The sequence below is a fragment of the Perca flavescens genome, chromosome 11, assembly GCF_004354835.1.
Source record: "Perca flavescens isolate YP-PL-M2 chromosome 11, PFLA_1.0, whole genome shotgun sequence".
Lineage (NCBI taxonomy): Eukaryota > Metazoa > Chordata > Actinopteri > Perciformes > Percidae > Perca > Perca flavescens.
Genome location: NC_041341.1, coordinates 34,329,949 through 34,347,426, shown reverse-complemented (window position 1 = coordinate 34,347,426; position 17,478 = coordinate 34,329,949). Strand labels below are relative to the sequence as shown.

Genomic DNA, 17,478 nt, shown 5'->3' with positions numbered 1-17,478 from the left:
TCACGTTTATAAGTTCCACAATGCACTTCAGTGATTCCCCTGAAACGTGTTCGGTCATCTCTCGGTGTAGAGCACGTGTCAAACTCAAGTTCAAATCAGGCCCCTCGCAGATTTTGATCCGGCCGGCATATCAATATAGGTTCATAATAAATTTTTGGCCCACCTACTTTTTGTTGCTTTATATATTTTGTCACATTTATGTTTTTCTTTTTCCAATTCACTTTTTTCTTTGATTGCTAAGTTAAATTTTTTGGGGGCTTTATGTCGACCAAACTGTAAGCGAGTAGACTGTGAAACATGCAATAAAAGTTGTTTGACTTTTTTCGATTAAATAAAGCATGTCAATAAAATGTACATGTCTGGCCCTTGATGGGATTCTTTTTTTCCCCAGTGTGGCCCTCTGGGAAGTTGAGTTTGACCCCCCTGGTGTAGTGTCCATCACTGCCCGAGCTTTGGCCAGCTCCTCTTTCTCGTTCTCAATCACCAATAATCCAGTGAGCATTTATTTTTCTATTGATTGATTAATTTTCAAAAAAACAGAAAAATGATTTAACATAGCAAAGCTCCAGCTATGTTCAACATCTGGAGCATGAAGATATCATGTGGAACAAAAGCAACCAAGACAATTTAAGGTTTTAAAAAAAAGACTGCTTTAATTTTTTTCTTCATTGGATGAGGAGAACTACAGTAGTCATCAGTGTGTGTGTGTGTGTGTGTGTGTGTGTGTGTGTGTGTGTGTGTGTGTGTGTGTGTGTGTGTGTGTGTGTGTGTGTGTCACCACCACCTTAGTAGAACACCTACAGACTCAGTCCTCAACTAGCAGCTGCAAGGTGTTATCAAATATTTGATATATTTTAAACAAAAACATCTTCATTGCACTTTAATAATTTGCAGGAGTCACTGGCAATCAGCCCATCACTTTTCAAAGTTAACACGTCTCCAAAACACAGAGACTCTTTAGCGCAATGTGAAGCCAGGCTCAGATTGTGTCGTCTTTGGGCCAACGGTGTACTGTCGACTGTGGGGGGGCGCCAGACACAAGCAGGCCACGCGCTCTCTACACCTGTCAACTACAGGATGAGCTACACACACGCACACAGAGAGAGCCTGGCCACCGGACACAATCATGGCATCGTCAACACAAAAACAGCTGCTGTTGATTAGTACCGACAGGCAGGAGGAGGGACAAGAGAGACCACCGGACCAATCGCACAGCAGGACAGCCAGAGGAAGTCACGGAGGACTACATCTGCTGGGTGGAGTTCCCGTTCCAGGTGTTGGTGTCGTCCTCGCTGTCCTCCTGGTTCCGCAGCCTGCAGATTTTCCCGTCCTTCTTGAAGTCCCTGGGCCGCTTCTCCGCAGAGTGCTTGGAGACAGTTTCTCTGAGAGGACGCGCACACACAGGGAATTCATGAACACACACAAAGCACTTACTGCTACAGCAACAACAAGGTGACCCAGGCAGTGACCCAGGCAGTGCCATTTCAGATCCCATTTGACAGCTTAGTAAAGTTTAGATGAATTTCACACAGCAGTTGTGGATCAGTTCTGTACATGTCTGTCAGGCTGCAGATAAGTGAAGCCAAAGTGTGTTTGTGTGTGAAATGGAGCACCTGTTTGTTTTGTCCGAGGCTGATGCCGATGCCGATCCTGAGGCCGATGCCGATCCTGAGGCCGATGCGGAGCTGGTGTAGGAGCCGGACGGGCGACCGGGGCCTCTGGGTGCTTCTCTGGCCCCGGGAGGGGCGGGGCTGGTAAACAGGAAGGTGCTGATGAATCTCCACACGGCCAGCAGAGGGTAGAGCAGTGTGCCCAGGAGGGCCCAGACGCCCCCGGCAGAGGACTGGATCACTGTGTGAGCAGTCCTGCTCGACTGCTGGGAGGGAGAGCACCCAAAACATGTTAACGCCACTTAACACCCAGACATGAGGCGGATGTGAAGATCACAGTAAAGTGGCGTGTAGGAGGATCAGAGGGGTAGTGTAGGATCCCCGACGGTTTGGGTTCAGTGTGTGACATAGGTTCAGTACACCTTTATGCTAGTCGACTTCATCCAAGAAAACAGCAGGAGTGTCTCAAGTGCAAGATAGAGACAGGTAGTCTCACCCACTTTCTATAGGGCTGGGAACTGATAAACGCTTAGCTATTAATCTAGAACGTCATCCAATATGGATTCTAAATGGTTTTACTGATGAATTTAAAATGCTAGTTTATAAAAAGGAAAGGTCATACTTGTCAATTGGATAGACAGTGGCCTCAGGCCATGCTTGACCATCACGTGAATGTGAGCAGCCCCATGGCTCTGTGTGTGGACTGAGTGACTGGGTCTAACTCACCGGCAGCAGCACGATGGAGGCGCTGGGAGCCAGCTCCAGCTCCAGCAGGGTCCTGTTCAGGTCCTCACTGGTGAACTCCCGCCGAGGGAACATGGTCGCCAGGGAGAACTTCCCGTAGCGCTTCCCCACTTCCTGAGACACACAAGCACCAAACACTTCAGTCGTTGTGTAGGACATTGTTGACAGTGCTATGGCATGGAACGTTGGAAGGGACAGCTGTGTCCACAGTCTCCTCTCAGTGGCTCTCTGGACTCGGTAAGTGTGTGTGTCTAGCAGTTCAACAGGTCCAGACCCAAGCCGTGTTCCACCTGCTGATTGACACCCACCTGATCAACAAAGTCCCGGGCCTCCTGCAGTCTGCTCTGGGATGGAAACTGGTTGGTGAAGGAAGAGCCGTCTGGGAGCCTGAACTGGATCCTCGCTATGGTACTGCTCACACAGACAGACACACACACTTATTAATACTATTATTATGCTGGATGTTTGTCTTTCAGATACATAACACATGGAAACTTCACTCAAACTTCCACATGTGCAGCTTCTTTTCAAAACGGATTGAAATATTCAACATTTCTTGGTAACTGGCGTGAGTTCTGTCTAGTTCATGTTCAGCAGCTCTTTGAGCTTCTCTCCATTTCACCGTTTCAACATGTTTTCATCGCCATTCATCGTGCGCTGTACCTCCTCTCCCTGAGTGCTGACTCCTTGCGGGCGTCGTGCTGGGCCTGCCGGGCCTCCAGCGCCGCCTGCCGGGACGCCCTCTCCTCCTCCTGGGTCTGGGCGTAGCGGGCGGCCCTGTCCGCGCGGTCCTGCACCACAACACGGGGACAAAGGCTCAACGGATGCACTAGTTCAGCAGCCCCCGTTAGGACACGGACCTAACTAAAACATCTAACTACACGTCATATGAATGTTCCCCAAAGGTGGTTTTTAGGTTGGTCTGATCACGCTGATGTCCGTTCAAGTGTTAATTTTTCTCATCAGTTTTTAATTAATTATAATAATAATAAAAATAATAATAATAATAATAATAATAACAACAATAACAATAACAATAATAGGTAAGCTATTCTGTTCTTAGACTACTATATACTGTATGTGACTATCAGATTGTAGCCATATTTCTGCTAGATATTTTTTTATTAAACTTTAATATTAATTTATACAATTGCAATGCCTTGATTTTAGTAAAGTTTACACTGTCATAGCCATAAATGCAATGGTACTAATAATTGGCATAATTTCTTTCGCTGTTTTGGTTTCCTCTTTTTCGGTTTTCGGCCAAGAATTTTCATTTCGGTGCATCCCTAGTATAATCATTTGCAAGTACAGAGCTTTTACATACTGACAAAGAAAACAGAGTGTCTCAAGTGCAAGATGGAGATGGTTAGTCTCACCTACTGTCTGTGTTCTTGCTGGAAAATACAAAAGGAAGTTTTAAAAAAAAAAAAAGCATGGAACAACTTTTTTGAACAACTGTGATGTTGTGAATACCATGCTAGCGGTCAAAAAGCCCATTTAGCCTAATAGAGTCCCAAGTGTTGTGACCCGTTTAAACGTTAAATCATTTTTCTATGTTAAAATCTGGTGAAGCGGTATGGCCCCAAAGAGGGCTGGGTTTGAGCTGAGATTCTTACAAAAAACGGTTTCAATCTCTGGGAAAAGTCAGAGCACCAGATCCCTGGTTATTCGGCTCATTTGGATGCATGTTTGACACGTGTTAATGTGGCGCCAGATTTAACCCTGCAAACGGTGCCGTGATGATCTTACCAGGGCGATCTGCTGTTTGACCCGCTCCCTGGCAGCCTTCTCCTCAGCCTTCTCCCTGTTCCTCTCCTCCAGCAGGCGCCTCATCTTCTCCTCTTCCTGCTTCTTCTTCAGGTCCTGCACATCCTTCCCCATCTTCCTCCGCTCAATTTCTTTCTTGATCTCGCTCTGAACCACAGGCAACACACACAAACACACAACGTACTCCGGTAAACATCCCGACTCACAAGACTAAACTCACCGAGGATCCAACGCTCAGGGAGCACACTATTCAAACACACTACTACGTATATCTGACGGGGAACACAGAACCACACAAGAGGGAGAGGAATGTGTAGGAGCCACATATTGTACGTTGTTCATCAAATGATTATTATATTGTGCACTTATATAGTAGGTGGTGGGCGTCGCCGTTTTCGCAGAATTATAATTATATATTGGTTTGCTACACCTGTTCAGGATATAAACAGTAGGGCTCAGATGCTAGACATTATAGTTCTGATAGTAAGTTACTTCAAATGGCTTTAATATATGCTTAGGAAAAACCAATCACCCTTCATTCCTTCAGTCGGCCATATACAATGCGATGGCCAATCGGCACAGGCCTACTACAGAGACACGTTACAAAGACAACGGGCCGAGTGACATCACACTGAATACCTGTCCAGCCCCGCCCGGGGTTCTACTCCACATGTGCATCAGTGAGGCTGGGGTTCAGATCTGAGATCAGTGCATGGACATATTCACCCTTGTCAAGCACATCCTACCACTGAATGTTTACCGCAACAAATGAGCCGTCTTTCAGTTCTGGAGGAATCCCCTCCGTGTTCCATCAGTCACAAATATTACAACTGTTACATACAGTGGGGGGACGTGACCCATGGAATGGCTAATGTCCTCACCTCTTCTTCTTCTCTCTTCTTCTGCTCTCGTCTCTCCTCCAGCTTCTTGGTTAACCTGACGGGACAACACAATGATAACACATCCCTTTTACCTGGAGAATGATAAATGGAAATATCACAGATTTTGCTGCATGATATTTCCTTCCTCATCTTGTAATTTATTACAATCCCAGCAATTAAGAGTGTTGACTGGACTTCAGCTTAGAGCTCAAAACATTCAAAATTTCAATAAAATAAGGTCAGTGTGAGAGTTATGTCAGTAATGTAAAGGCCCTGAACAGTAAAGCTGGCTGATAAGACAGCTCTCCCAGACTGTGTGGGCGTGGTTAGACTGATTGACATATTCCTCAGTCTCCTGTTAGCTTTGTTACACCCGTTAGAGAGGGACAAATTACACTTTATCATTCTTATAGGTGGAAAAGATTTGTGATGTAATGAATTCCCATCTGAGCTCCGCCCACTTTAACCTGAGCAGAGTCTAGTCGGCCAGAAGAAGTGAAATCCCCTGTGTGGCTGTTCAGAAGCTTTAATACACTAGGATTCATTGTCCAGCATTAGTAGCAAATATCACCTATATTTAATGTTACATTTGTTTTCAGAGAGAAATGTTTGTGTAACATGTATATGAGAGACAGGTGTGGCTGGAAACAGCTGGATTTCTGTCAAAGCCTTTCTAATGTGTGGGACTGGATCTCAGACACATTTTTTAGTTTAGTTCCATACTGATGAATAGTGCATTTGCTACTCTGCCTCCCATTGGCTGCTACTTATGACTGTATGTAGGCTCCTACCTGTCCACATGTGCACAACTGGACATGTGAGTAGGCTCCTAACTGTCCACAGCTGGACATGTGTGTAGGCTCCTAAGTGTCCACAGCTGTACATGTGTGTAGGCTCCTAACTGTCCACAGCCGTACATGTGTGTAGGCTCCTAACTGTCCACAGATGGACATGTGTGTAGGCTCCTACCTGTCCACAGATGGACATGTGTGTAGGCTCCTACCTGTCCACAGATGGACATGTGTGTAGGCTCCTACCTGTCCACAGATGGACATGTGTGTAGGCTCCTACCTGTCCACAGATGGACATGTGTGTAGGCTCCTACCTGTCCACAGATGGACATGTGTGTAGGCTCCTAACTGTCCACAGCTGTACACGTGTGTAGGCTCCTACCTGTCCACACCCGTACATGTGTGTAGGCTCCTACCTGTCCACAGATGGACATGTGTGTAGGCTCCTACCTTTCCACACCCGTACATGTGTGTAGGCTCCTACCTGTCCACAGATGGACATGTGTAGGCTCCTACCTGTCCACAGATGGACATGTGTAGGCTCCTACCTGTCCACAGATGGACATGTGTGTAGGCTCCTACCTGTCCACAGATGGACATGTGTGTAGGCTCCTACCTGTCCACAGATGGACATGTGTGTAGGCTCCTACCTGTCCACAGATGGACATGTGTGTAGGCTCCTAACTGTCCACAGCTGTACACGTGTGTAGGCTCCTACCTGTCCACACCCGTACATGTGTGTAGGCTCCTACCTGTCCACAGATGGACATGTGTGTAGGCTCCTACCTTTCCACACCCGTACATGTGTGTAGGCTCCTACATGTCCACACCCGTACATGTGTGTAGGCTCCTACCTGTCCACAGATGGACATGTGTGTAGGCTCCTACCTGTCCACAGATGGACATGTGTGTAGGCTCCTACCTGTCCACAGATGGACATGTGTGTAGGCTCCTACCTGTCCACAGATGGACATGTGTGTAGGCTCCTACATGTCCACACCTGTACATGTGTGTGTAGGCTCCTACCTGTCCACACCTGTACATGTGTGTAGGCTCCTGCCTGTCCACAGCTGGACATGTGTGTAGGCTCCTACATGTCCACAGCTGGACATGTGTCTAGGACATGTGTGTAGGCTCCTACATGTCCACAGCTGGACATGTGTCTAGGACATGTGTGTAGGCTCCTACATGTCCACAGCTGGACATGTGTCTAGGACATGTGTGTAGGCTCCTACCTGTCCACCTTAGCATCCAGGTTCTCTTCACTGGGGGCAGCATGGTCTGAAGATGTGTCGGCTGTCCCTGGGGCTGTGCTGGAGACGGATGCTAAGTGGAACAGAAACAAGCAGGGAGCACTGGGTTAACTAGATTATCCACAACAGGTCAGCACAAACCATGGTTAATGTATACATCCATAGGGCTGCCACCATCATCACACTTATACTTCACTCACTGATTTTATGCAAAGCAGCTAAACTGGCATTTGTCATTATTACACATTCTGGCTAATTAAAAAGAAGTTTACTAGGGTTGGGTGCTTGGAAGAATATCTAGTGTGCCTCCAAAGAAGCTGCTCAGCAGGGTGTGTGTGTGTGTGTGTGTGTGTGTGTGTGTGTGTGTGTGTGTGTGTGTGTGTGGTAGAGTAAGTGAGAGATTGATGCCGATTATCTTTGAAGCGAGTAGAGACTCTAGAGGCACAGTGAGCAGTGTTTCCCACAGGTTGAGAGTTTACTCGTGGGGTGGGGGTGGGGGGGGGGGGGGTGCAGGATGTGATGGCTGGGTTCAGTAATAAACTAGTCAAACAAAGGTTTATGAACTATTTATTGAAAACAATGAATACATAACATTAACAGATAACTTAGAAAGAAATAACTAGTTACATATTAAACCAGACTAAAAGATGATACAGATGAAGTGTAATTAAATCTGGTTGGTTTATCAAATGTTACGGTTCAGCAGATAAAATTCCTGATTACCCAGCGCCCAAATTATATATGTGTTAACTTAACCTTAATACTATACTATGATCCATACAGACGGTTAATGTACATATTATAAATCTCAACACTGTCTCCTCCTAACTGCTGTTCAATCATATGAGACTAAGGCTATCTAAAAGGTAATTCTTATTGTGTTTGTTAGATCATGGTTTGTTTTAATCTGTGTTTTTGGGATCCTAAACACACTCATTAAGATCTCATCTGAACAGATTTCTGTCATGAAGACCAACAGACTCTGAGTTGTAGTTTAAAACCTTTACAGCAAACTTAAGAAAATCAAGCTCAAGTCCATAAATACAGTTAATGGATTCAGGCACGGAGAACTGAAGGCTCGGTTAGCAACGATTAGCTCCAGTCAGCTCCGATATAAAGATCTGGAGAGGAGGAGACTGCCGCGGAGAGGGGTAACAACCAGACTCTGATGATGTTCAGGGAGCTATTGCAGCGGCATGACCACAGTGTTTCTACGGTTTATCAGTACAGTTAATCCCATGGGAAAACCACCAGTAGGGTCTCAATCTACCTGGGCGGTGCACCCAAGGAGAACCTAAGTATGGGAAACACTGGTGAGAGAAACAAAGTGTCTCATGCCCTATTTTAACAATCTAAGCTAGTGGTGCAACGGATCGTCATTGATCCCATCCGTGATCCGTTCGGATCAATATCTTCGGTTCGGCACACACGTGATCCGCGGATTGATTTCTGAAAAAAAAAAAAAAAAAGTTGTGCGCATGTTCAGTCCACACACAGCGTGGTCATGGCGAGCGGAGGAACGGGGGAGGTTGAACACCCCGCGTCATTTAAATCCCCACATCAAGCACGGCCACGCATTTGAAGAGACATCACCCCGGTGTTTCACTGACACGAGTGAAAACGAAAGCTGCTCAAGAACCGCTTATCACCGCGGCATTTAAGCAGCCCCTTGTTGCACAATCAGACCGGGCTAAAGCCATCACAAACGCTATCGGTGTGTTTATAGGTGCAGACATGAGGCCATATTTGGTTGTGCAAAACGAGGGCTTTAAACACATGCTGAAAGTGCTTGAGCCCCGTTACGACATCCCGACACCAACTTCAGCAAAAAGATTGTGCCAGATCTTTATGAGCAGGAGAGGAAAAAAGTTGTGGATGAACTATCCCGAGCATCCTCTGTTACGCTCACGACAGACGGGTGGATGTCCAGGGGAACAGAGAGCTATGTGACGATAACCGCTCACTTCACCACAGCAGACTGGGAGATGAGAAGTCCAGTGCTGCAGACACGCCCCCTCTACGAGAGTCACACAAGCACTCATCTTGCGCAGGTACTGACACAAGCAGTGGAGGAATGGAAGATAAAGAGGCCCAGTACTAGTAATATCCCAGTCACAACTGATAATGCCAAAAATCAAATAAATGCAGTGAATGAGGCAGGACTGGGCCCACAGATTGGGTTATTTGCACATGTAGTGAATTTGGCATCACAGAAGGGAATCTCGGTCAATAGCATGGACAAAAAGAACAAACTTATGTTTATTTGTCTTGTCTTTTTTTTTTTTTTTTTTTGCTGATCCAAAAAATGATCTGATCCGTGACTCTGATCCGAGAAACAATCCGAACCGTGAGTTTTTTGTTCCGTTGCACCCTTAATCTAAGCGCATGGCGTGAAGCGCCTGGTGCAGGTGCGTTTGGGACTTTTGCTAGTTTGACAGCGGCAAAAAGGGTCCGTGTGCTGGCCGCGTGGTTCAAAAGAGTTGTACTTAGTGTCTTCATTAATCAGAGGTGTGTTTCAGCCGTAACATGCAATCAACCAATCAGAGTCATCTCCCATTCCCTTTAAAAGCCAGGTGTGTTTGGACCTTGGAGCAATGCTGTTATGATGGAGGATTTTCTGCTTAATATTTGTATTTGTAATCTTTTGCATGTTTGTGTGCTGCTGTGCGTCCCTGTGTGTGTAACAAGCATAGTGTGCACGTGCCTAGGAGCTACTAGTTAGTTAGTTAGTTTTACTAATGCTCTGTTAAAATAGAAATGAAATGCTGCATTATTGCCTTTAGACCAGGTTTTTGTTGGTCAATGACACGATCACTTCCTGCTGCCTCAAGATAGCAATACGCCCAGAATGCACCTGAACACACCTCCCTGTAAGACCAGCCATGGGCCACAGATGGGCGCAGGTGCATTTGCTGTTTAAATGACGTGGGCGCTGGACGGGAAACTGACAACTGGGTCGGTCTAAACTAGCAAAGACACTTGCGTCGGGCTTTGCGCTGCACCGGATGCAAGAGTGTCTCCCGCCAAGTGTCTGGAGCAGGAAAAGTTAACCCTCTCCTTGATTTCATGTTTATGGAGAAGGAGAACCAGGAAATGGGTCCAGGGAAATGCAACACTACCAAGACACAGCCGAGTGGACCAATTACAGGCTCATGAAACTCTGATCAAATTGTCAAACTAGACGGGGCTAAACAAATAAGCAAAATTCTGTTACTGCATTGCCTATTTCTCACCTCAAATGTTTTCAAAAAACACATCTTAGTCCAGTGCTCATGGCAATCTGCTTGGACCCCAATCATTGGCTGATCAGACGGTCCCCGGCCAGTCGATTGGTGCAGCTCTAACAAACAATCCTGACAGATGGCGGTGGCCAGGCTGTGTGATCCAGGTTAACTCACCTGGTGCAGCTGCGCTGGCTGGAGCTGAGGCTGGAGCTGAGGCTGGAGCCGAGGGTAGAGCGCTGCTATCATCTGGACTGGCCTCCACAGGAACACCTGCCTCTGGTAACACTGCCCCACCTTCCATCTGCTGGGCATGCATCTGGCAAACACAGGGACAGCAGCATTAGCACAAACCAGTCCCGGTGTTAGAGGGCTGCCTTCACATCTGCGCTTTTAAATACTGCCATTCAAATACGGCCAAGTTGGGGGGGTTAGCTACATAGAACACATGAACTCCCTACTAATCCCAGTAGCGTACCTGCTTCACTCTGTGGATTCTTTTCTTCAGTTCTTCGGCAGGAACGCTGCCGGCGATGACCTCCAGAGGGATCCCATTCTCCCCGATGAAGAAGCTGGAGGGGATGCACACCACGGGGTCTTCACACGGGGGGGGAGGGGTTAAGGAACAAGCTCCCAGACACTGACAGTGTGTAGTGTTAACAGAATCAGTAGAAACAGCACCCTGCACTGGTTACATGCATTCCCACCATAGTCAGGGAAAACACTGACAGGTAAGGAATGATCAAAAAGATAGTAGTCATGCTATGGGAGACACACTCAAAAGTCTGACTCTAAAGTAGAATTAGGAGTGTTAGAGACATGACCCGGCTTGATTTTAATGGATCAGTATCAACTAAAAGAAAAGCTGTACATGTATTACTCTACTGCATTTCATCCACACACACACCCTTTGGTTCTGATCCTTTAAAAAGGTCCCATGGCATGAACATTTAACTTTTTGAGTTTGTTTTTTTAAACATTATTTTGAGTTCCCCCAGCCTGTCTATGGTCCCCCAGTGGCTAGAAATGGTGATAGGTGTAAACCGAGCCCTGGGTATCCTGCTCTGCCTTTGAGAAAATGAAAGCTCAGATGGGCCGATCTGGAATCTTCTCCTTATGAGGTCATAAGGAGCAATGTTACCTCCCCTTTCTCTGCTTTACCCGCTGGTCACAGCTGCCCAGAGAATTTGGCCCGCCCACGAGGAAATAGAGCTACAACCGTGGCCGCAAGCTGGTCAAGGCCACACCCCCACCTTCCACCTTGCCCCCCCTCTGTCCTCCTCAATTGCATTTAAAGCTACAGACATATAAATGGCACATCCTAAGTAAAGCTCATTGTGGGACTGGCTCTAGTGGCTGTAATTCTGCACCAAGGCTGAATTATGGGAAAGAGACTTCAGATACAGTATTAGGGGACCACTAAGGTCTATATAAAAGAGACTTCAGATACAGTATTAGGAGACCACTAAGGTCTATATAAAAGAGACTTCAGATACAGTATTAGGGGACCACTAAGGTCTATATAAAAGAGACTTCAGATACAGTATTAGGGGGCCACTAAGGTCCATATAAAAGAGACTTCAGATACTGTATTAGGGGACCACTAAGGTCTATATAAAAGAGACTTCAGATACAGTATTAGGGGACCACTAAGGTCCATATAAAAGAGACTTCAGATACTGTATTAGGGGACCACTAAGGTCTATATAAAAGAGACTTCAGATACAGTATTAGGGGACCACTAAGGTCTATATAAAAGAGACTTCAGATACAGTATTAGGGGACCACTAAGGTCCATATAAAAGAGACTTCAGATACTGTATTAGGGGACCACTAAGGTCTATATAAAAGAGACTTCAGATACAGTATTAAAGGGGACCACTAAGGTCCATATAAAAGAGACTTCAGATACTGTATTAGGGGACCACTAAGGTCTATATAAAAGAGACTTCAGATACAGTATTAGGGGACCACTAAGGTCTATATAAAAGAGACTTCAGATACAGTATTAGGGGACCACTAAGGTCTATATAAAAGAGACTTCAGATACAGTATTAGGGGACCACTAAGGTCTACATAAAAGAGACTCAGATACAGTATTAGGGGACCACTAAGGTCTATATAAAAGAGACTTCAGATACAGTATTAGGGGACCACTAAGGTCTATATAAAAGAGACTTCAGATACAGTATTAGGGGACCACTAAGGCCTATATAAAAGAGACTTCAGATACAGTATTAGGGGACCACTAAGGTCTATATAAAAGAGACTTCAGATACAGTATTAGGGGACCACTAAGGTCTATATAAAAGAGACTTCAGATACAGTATTAGGGGACCACTAAGGTCTATATAAAAGAGACTTCAGATACAGTATTAGGGGACCACTAAGGTCTATATAAAAGAGACTTCAGATACAGTATTAGGGGACCACTAAGGTCTATATAAAAGAGACTTCAGATACAGTATTAGGGGACCACTAAGGTCTACATAAAAGAGACTCCAGATACAGTATTAGGGGACCACTAAGGTCTACATAAAAGAGACTCCAGATACAGTATTAGGGGACCACTAAGGTCTACATAAAAGAGACTTCAGATACAGTATTAGGGGACCACTAAGGCCTATATAAAAGAGACTTCAGATACAGTATTAGGGGACCACTAAGGCCTGTATAAAAACATCCAAAAAGCAGCATGTGATAGGATCTTTAAAAGATACTTTGTTAATTTGCCAGATAAAATTAGATTGTCAATGGTTGAGTCATTTCATTAATTAGATGATCTAGTAGTATGCATATTTTTAGATGCTTAGTGATTGAGGCTGACAAAGATGTAAATGGTCTAACCCCTCACACAGCCATGTAATGTAGTGACTCAGTCGAGAAGTAATTTCCTTATATATACACTGTATATATATATATATATATATATATATATATATATATATATATATATATATATATATATATATATATATATATAATAACCAACACAACCCAAGAACATAAAAAAGATACAGATCTGAGAGAACTGCACACAGGGCTCGCTGTGGACAAAATGTTAAAACACAATTCAATCTCCAAACACACCAACACATCTGTTCTTTACACGTGTTACATGATACACCTGCCAAACCTACTGCACTAAATGCATTGTTAGAGTGATCCACATGTAGCTGTATATTACTGGGCACGCCCCTCAAAGTCCACCTGTCCAACTACCCATCAGTGACTCCTCAGTCGACCGGATACAAACTTCAGGTCGAGCCCTGGTTGTTTTGTTTGCAATTGTCAGTCAGTGTGAATAACATCTTATTTTGATATTCTAGCAGGGCGAGCGCACTGACAGTGTCATACAGGTGGTCTGAGGTTATGAGTGGTGACGACATGGGAATCTTGGTATTCAACTATTCTGAACAACTCAGGCAGGAATGTTTTCAGTCGAACACAGAAGCAATTCTACATTAAAGGTTTGGACACATGCCATTTTAGGTACAATCAGTTTCATAAATGTTACTTAAAAGGGTAATTTCGTTTTTATACAACCTGGACCCTATGTTCCCATGTTTCTGTGTCTAAATGACTGACGAGAACAACAATCTCTGAAACTGGTCCAGTATTTAGCAAGAAACAAGCTGCAATGTAACCCTATAGGACAAATGTTAAGCGTCAGCTAGCGACCACTAAAAGTTGTTTTGCCACTGACAGACTCAGATTATTATTTTAAGTGTCTGACAACATTATGGAAAGGATCCCTACAGAGATAGACCTTTTTCTTAAAGAGTAAGATCCTTTTAGTTTAACATGAAACAGCTCCAAAATCCCCATCACCAAACTCCACCAGACTCCATGTAAATAATCAGGACTTTTAGCATCGTAAAACACACTTCATTCAAAGTGCACGGAAACAAAATAAAACTATCAAAAGCCGTCTTGGTTCATCTTTCCACTGTTTCAACAATCTCCACTCTGGTTTGGTTGAAATAAACCCTTAACTCATCCATTAACATGTGGAGATATGCTGGCTCTAGACACACTAAAAGTGCAAGTTTTTACATGGAGTCTGGTAGGTTTGGTGATGGGGATTTCTGAGAGGTTTCATGTTTAACAAAAACGATCCATTGTGCATAGCTTCCTCCATTGCCAGTTGTTTGGAGTACTCTCAGTAGGTGTGTATTATGGGTCAATAGGAGTGCAGTGGTATTATCTAGTATGTGCATCGCGAACAAAAGCCAACATAGCAAGTTAACTGAAAATGTTGACTTTGGAATTAAAACTTCTGATTCTGCCACTTAAGACATACAGGACAATCATGAATACTGTACACTGAATACTCTGAAGGCCAACGTCCACTGCAAAACTATTTGGAGAAGGAAACGGGACAGTTGAGGTGCTGTGGGACATACTAGTTGGCTAATGGGAGCCAGTGGGGAGTGTTCCAGTCCCATGCACTGGGCACTGATGTAAGCAGGTGAGTACCTCTTGGCATCCACTCGGATGGCCACACAGCAGCGGTGGGCTGCCTCTGACACTTGCTCATCCTCCCAGCTGGACATCAGCTGGGCCGACTGGTCATCCTCCCCTAAACACACACACACACACACACACACGTCATTTAGTTTCAGCTGACTGCCAACACATAACACTCTCCTATCCAAGTAAGGTTGTAACTAACCTGGCTACGATTGTCAGCGAGGGAACCCACTGCATAATGTGAATAATGTCACGTCAATAACTGACATGCTAAATCATTTAACAATCCACTGGCCTGTCCTCTTATTCTACCGTAAAATTAATCTGGTTAGGCTATTAGGGACACCAGGCGCTGTTTTAGAGCCACCGTTACGCAGGCCACACAACACTACAGCTAACATAGTACGCTAGCACATCATATTTAGGTTACAATGACTCTTTCTTCTTGGGCCGTTTTACTTAAACATGTGTAATGACACGTCTTAATTATTTGACAGCTGGTTGCCTATGCTAGCTGGCTAATGGCTACGACTAGCTGGCTAGCGCGCAAGCGCTATGGCTTCTTTATCACTTGTAACCTATGCAGGATAGCGTTAGCTAGCTGGCTAACCGACACGCACACACATACCTGTAATGACAACGACAAAGACGGAACTCCGCTGTTTAGCCAATTTAATGGCGTCAGGGATTGAGCCCTCGAACCAAAGCATCTTTATGAGCTGTTTTAACGTTGCCGACACTGTTAACCAGCTAAACTCCCGTTAACGTTCCGTACATTGATGAAGCGAAGTGAGCCTGTCAGTTTCTACTACCAGCCTGAACATGGAGCCCTGCGCTGATCAGTAGCCAGCCAGCGGAGACACTTCGGGAACAAACACCACGGGGATCACGTGACCATCGTCAGCATTATTTTTTTTTAAATCACAACTTTATCGTGACGTGTACCAACCGAATTATTTTTCGGTAAGGTACGCAGTACATATAAAACGGACTCATGGTCCACTTAATACATAAATAATCCCAGAGGCATAATACAATTACATAATATAAAATATCTAAACAACAATATAAAAAACCCAGCTAGAAATAAAATAGAGGTCAAATGTCGAAGTTTTCATAAACATTCAAGGTTAAAAATGTACTTAAAAATTTATTTTTTAAAGTAAAAGTAACGGTTAATCTACTTGTGTGGATACATTGTTTGGCCATTAGAATGAGACTATGCTACTATACATTATTTATTCTTTTTTTTTGTCCTGCATAATAGTTCCACATGTCTATCATGAAATTCCAATCTAGGTGAATACGTGTGTCTTTTTCAGATATTCAGGTCTGAAAAATGGCTGTTCACTGCAAGGTTGTATGAACGGTGTGGATTTTTAGTAATGGAAGTATAAACCTGGAAAGATAAAAAATGATAAAGCTTACGTGCCCCCCACTTTACCACTCTTCACCTTATAACCAGTATTCCAGATTATACCATGGTCTGTGTGAATACTGGATTCTGATTGGCTGCAGGGTGTCCATTAAAACGTGTTATAGGACAAGGAGTTCCAGTGAAACTGACCGTTTACCGTTTTAAAGGAATGCGCCACATTAAAGGAGAATTACGGTCGATTTCAACCCGTAGCTCTGTTGTTTGTAAATCAGGACTACTGTCAGTAGCGAGAAAAATGAAAACAAACGGTACACCGATTTATCCTCCTGCTAGATTTTGCACCCAACAGTCTTAAACAAGGCTTAAACAGGGCAAGTTTTAAATGTGTTTTTAGCCTCTAAACGTGTTCGAAATGCCATTACTAGTGCTTAGCCATGTGCAGTTATTCCTTACGAGGGAACACAGCAAATTTGACGGCAGTAGATGTGACAGAAAGGCATAAAAGTTGTGCTAATCCTTACCTCTGTTTATGTACTGCTTTCCGGTCAAGTCCCCACCAATCGAGTGCCGATCTCATACAATCCAATAATCCAAAATGTATTTTTTCCACAAAAAAACGATTTTCCGAGGTCCTGTCCATAGTAATGAGCATGTATCAACAGGCTGTAACCTGACACCGCAGTGAAGCAGAGCTGACCTGCAGTTCAAGAGTTCAGGAGCTCATTTGCATAGGTAACCTAGCAACGGCGGAGCCTGCCTGTGGCAGAAGCAGTGAGGAGCTCACAGAGCTGACAGACGGAGCTTGGAGTTAGATCAGGACTAATATCAGAAAATGCTTTGAGTTTGTGCCTTTCCAAAATTACGGCAACCAAATGAAGAGATATTTGAGCTTTTACCGTTATGGCTGGTTGCACTTGATGCGGGTACATGGTGGTGCTCGTGTGGATACTGTATCGCAATGACCACCGAGGAAGAAAGCCTGTGCTGTAAGGATACAGCCTGGTCTGGACGGGTCAACAGACATTGTTTCGCCCATACAGAGGTTTCCCCATCTGATCTATAAGGATGATCTAACCGGACAGACCTGATGGCCAGCTGTCTAATGAGTGAGTACAACAGGCTTACGTGACTCTGTCTAGCTTAGGTACATTTGTTTTTAGTTGTATACACATTCAAAACACACCTCTTCAGATTAGCTTTCCACATACAATAATCTTACATTTCTCACCTGATAGTTACTGTTTTTAATTGCTTCTAAATATGCTTATTATATGTGTTGGTTTTATTGCTTATCTGTTTTTAATATGATATATGTGCTGGTTTTTACTGTAAAGTGTCTTTGAGTATGATGAAAAGC

General features: G+C 44.4%; 1 protein-coding gene across 2 annotated transcripts; it reads right to left on the bottom strand.

Annotated features, from left to right (window-relative positions):
- Positions 1 to 1,019: 1,019 nt before the first annotated feature.
- Positions 1,020 to 15,652, bottom strand: ubxn4 (UBX domain protein 4). Of its 2 annotated transcripts, none has more exons than XM_028591866.1 (13): positions 15,372 to 15,652; positions 14,750 to 14,852; positions 13,289 to 13,317; positions 10,749 to 10,867; positions 10,448 to 10,589; positions 7,032 to 7,122; positions 5,006 to 5,060; positions 4,107 to 4,271; positions 3,018 to 3,145; positions 2,663 to 2,765; positions 2,337 to 2,468; positions 1,614 to 1,876; positions 1,020 to 1,382 (listed from the first exon to the last, which is right to left on the bottom strand). In XM_028591866.1, exons 1-13 carry the CDS (start codon positions 15,451 to 15,453, stop codon positions 1,244 to 1,246), a joined length of 1,551 nt encoding a protein of 516 aa, XP_028447667.1. In that variant the 5' UTR covers positions 15,454 to 15,652; the 3' UTR covers positions 1,020 to 1,243. The 2 variants fall into 2 exon arrangements, with proteins under 2 accessions (XP_028447667.1, XP_028447668.1); XM_028591867.1 differs by having other exon boundaries at positions 1,614 to 1,873.
- Positions 15,653 to 17,478: the final 1,826 nt, after the last annotated feature.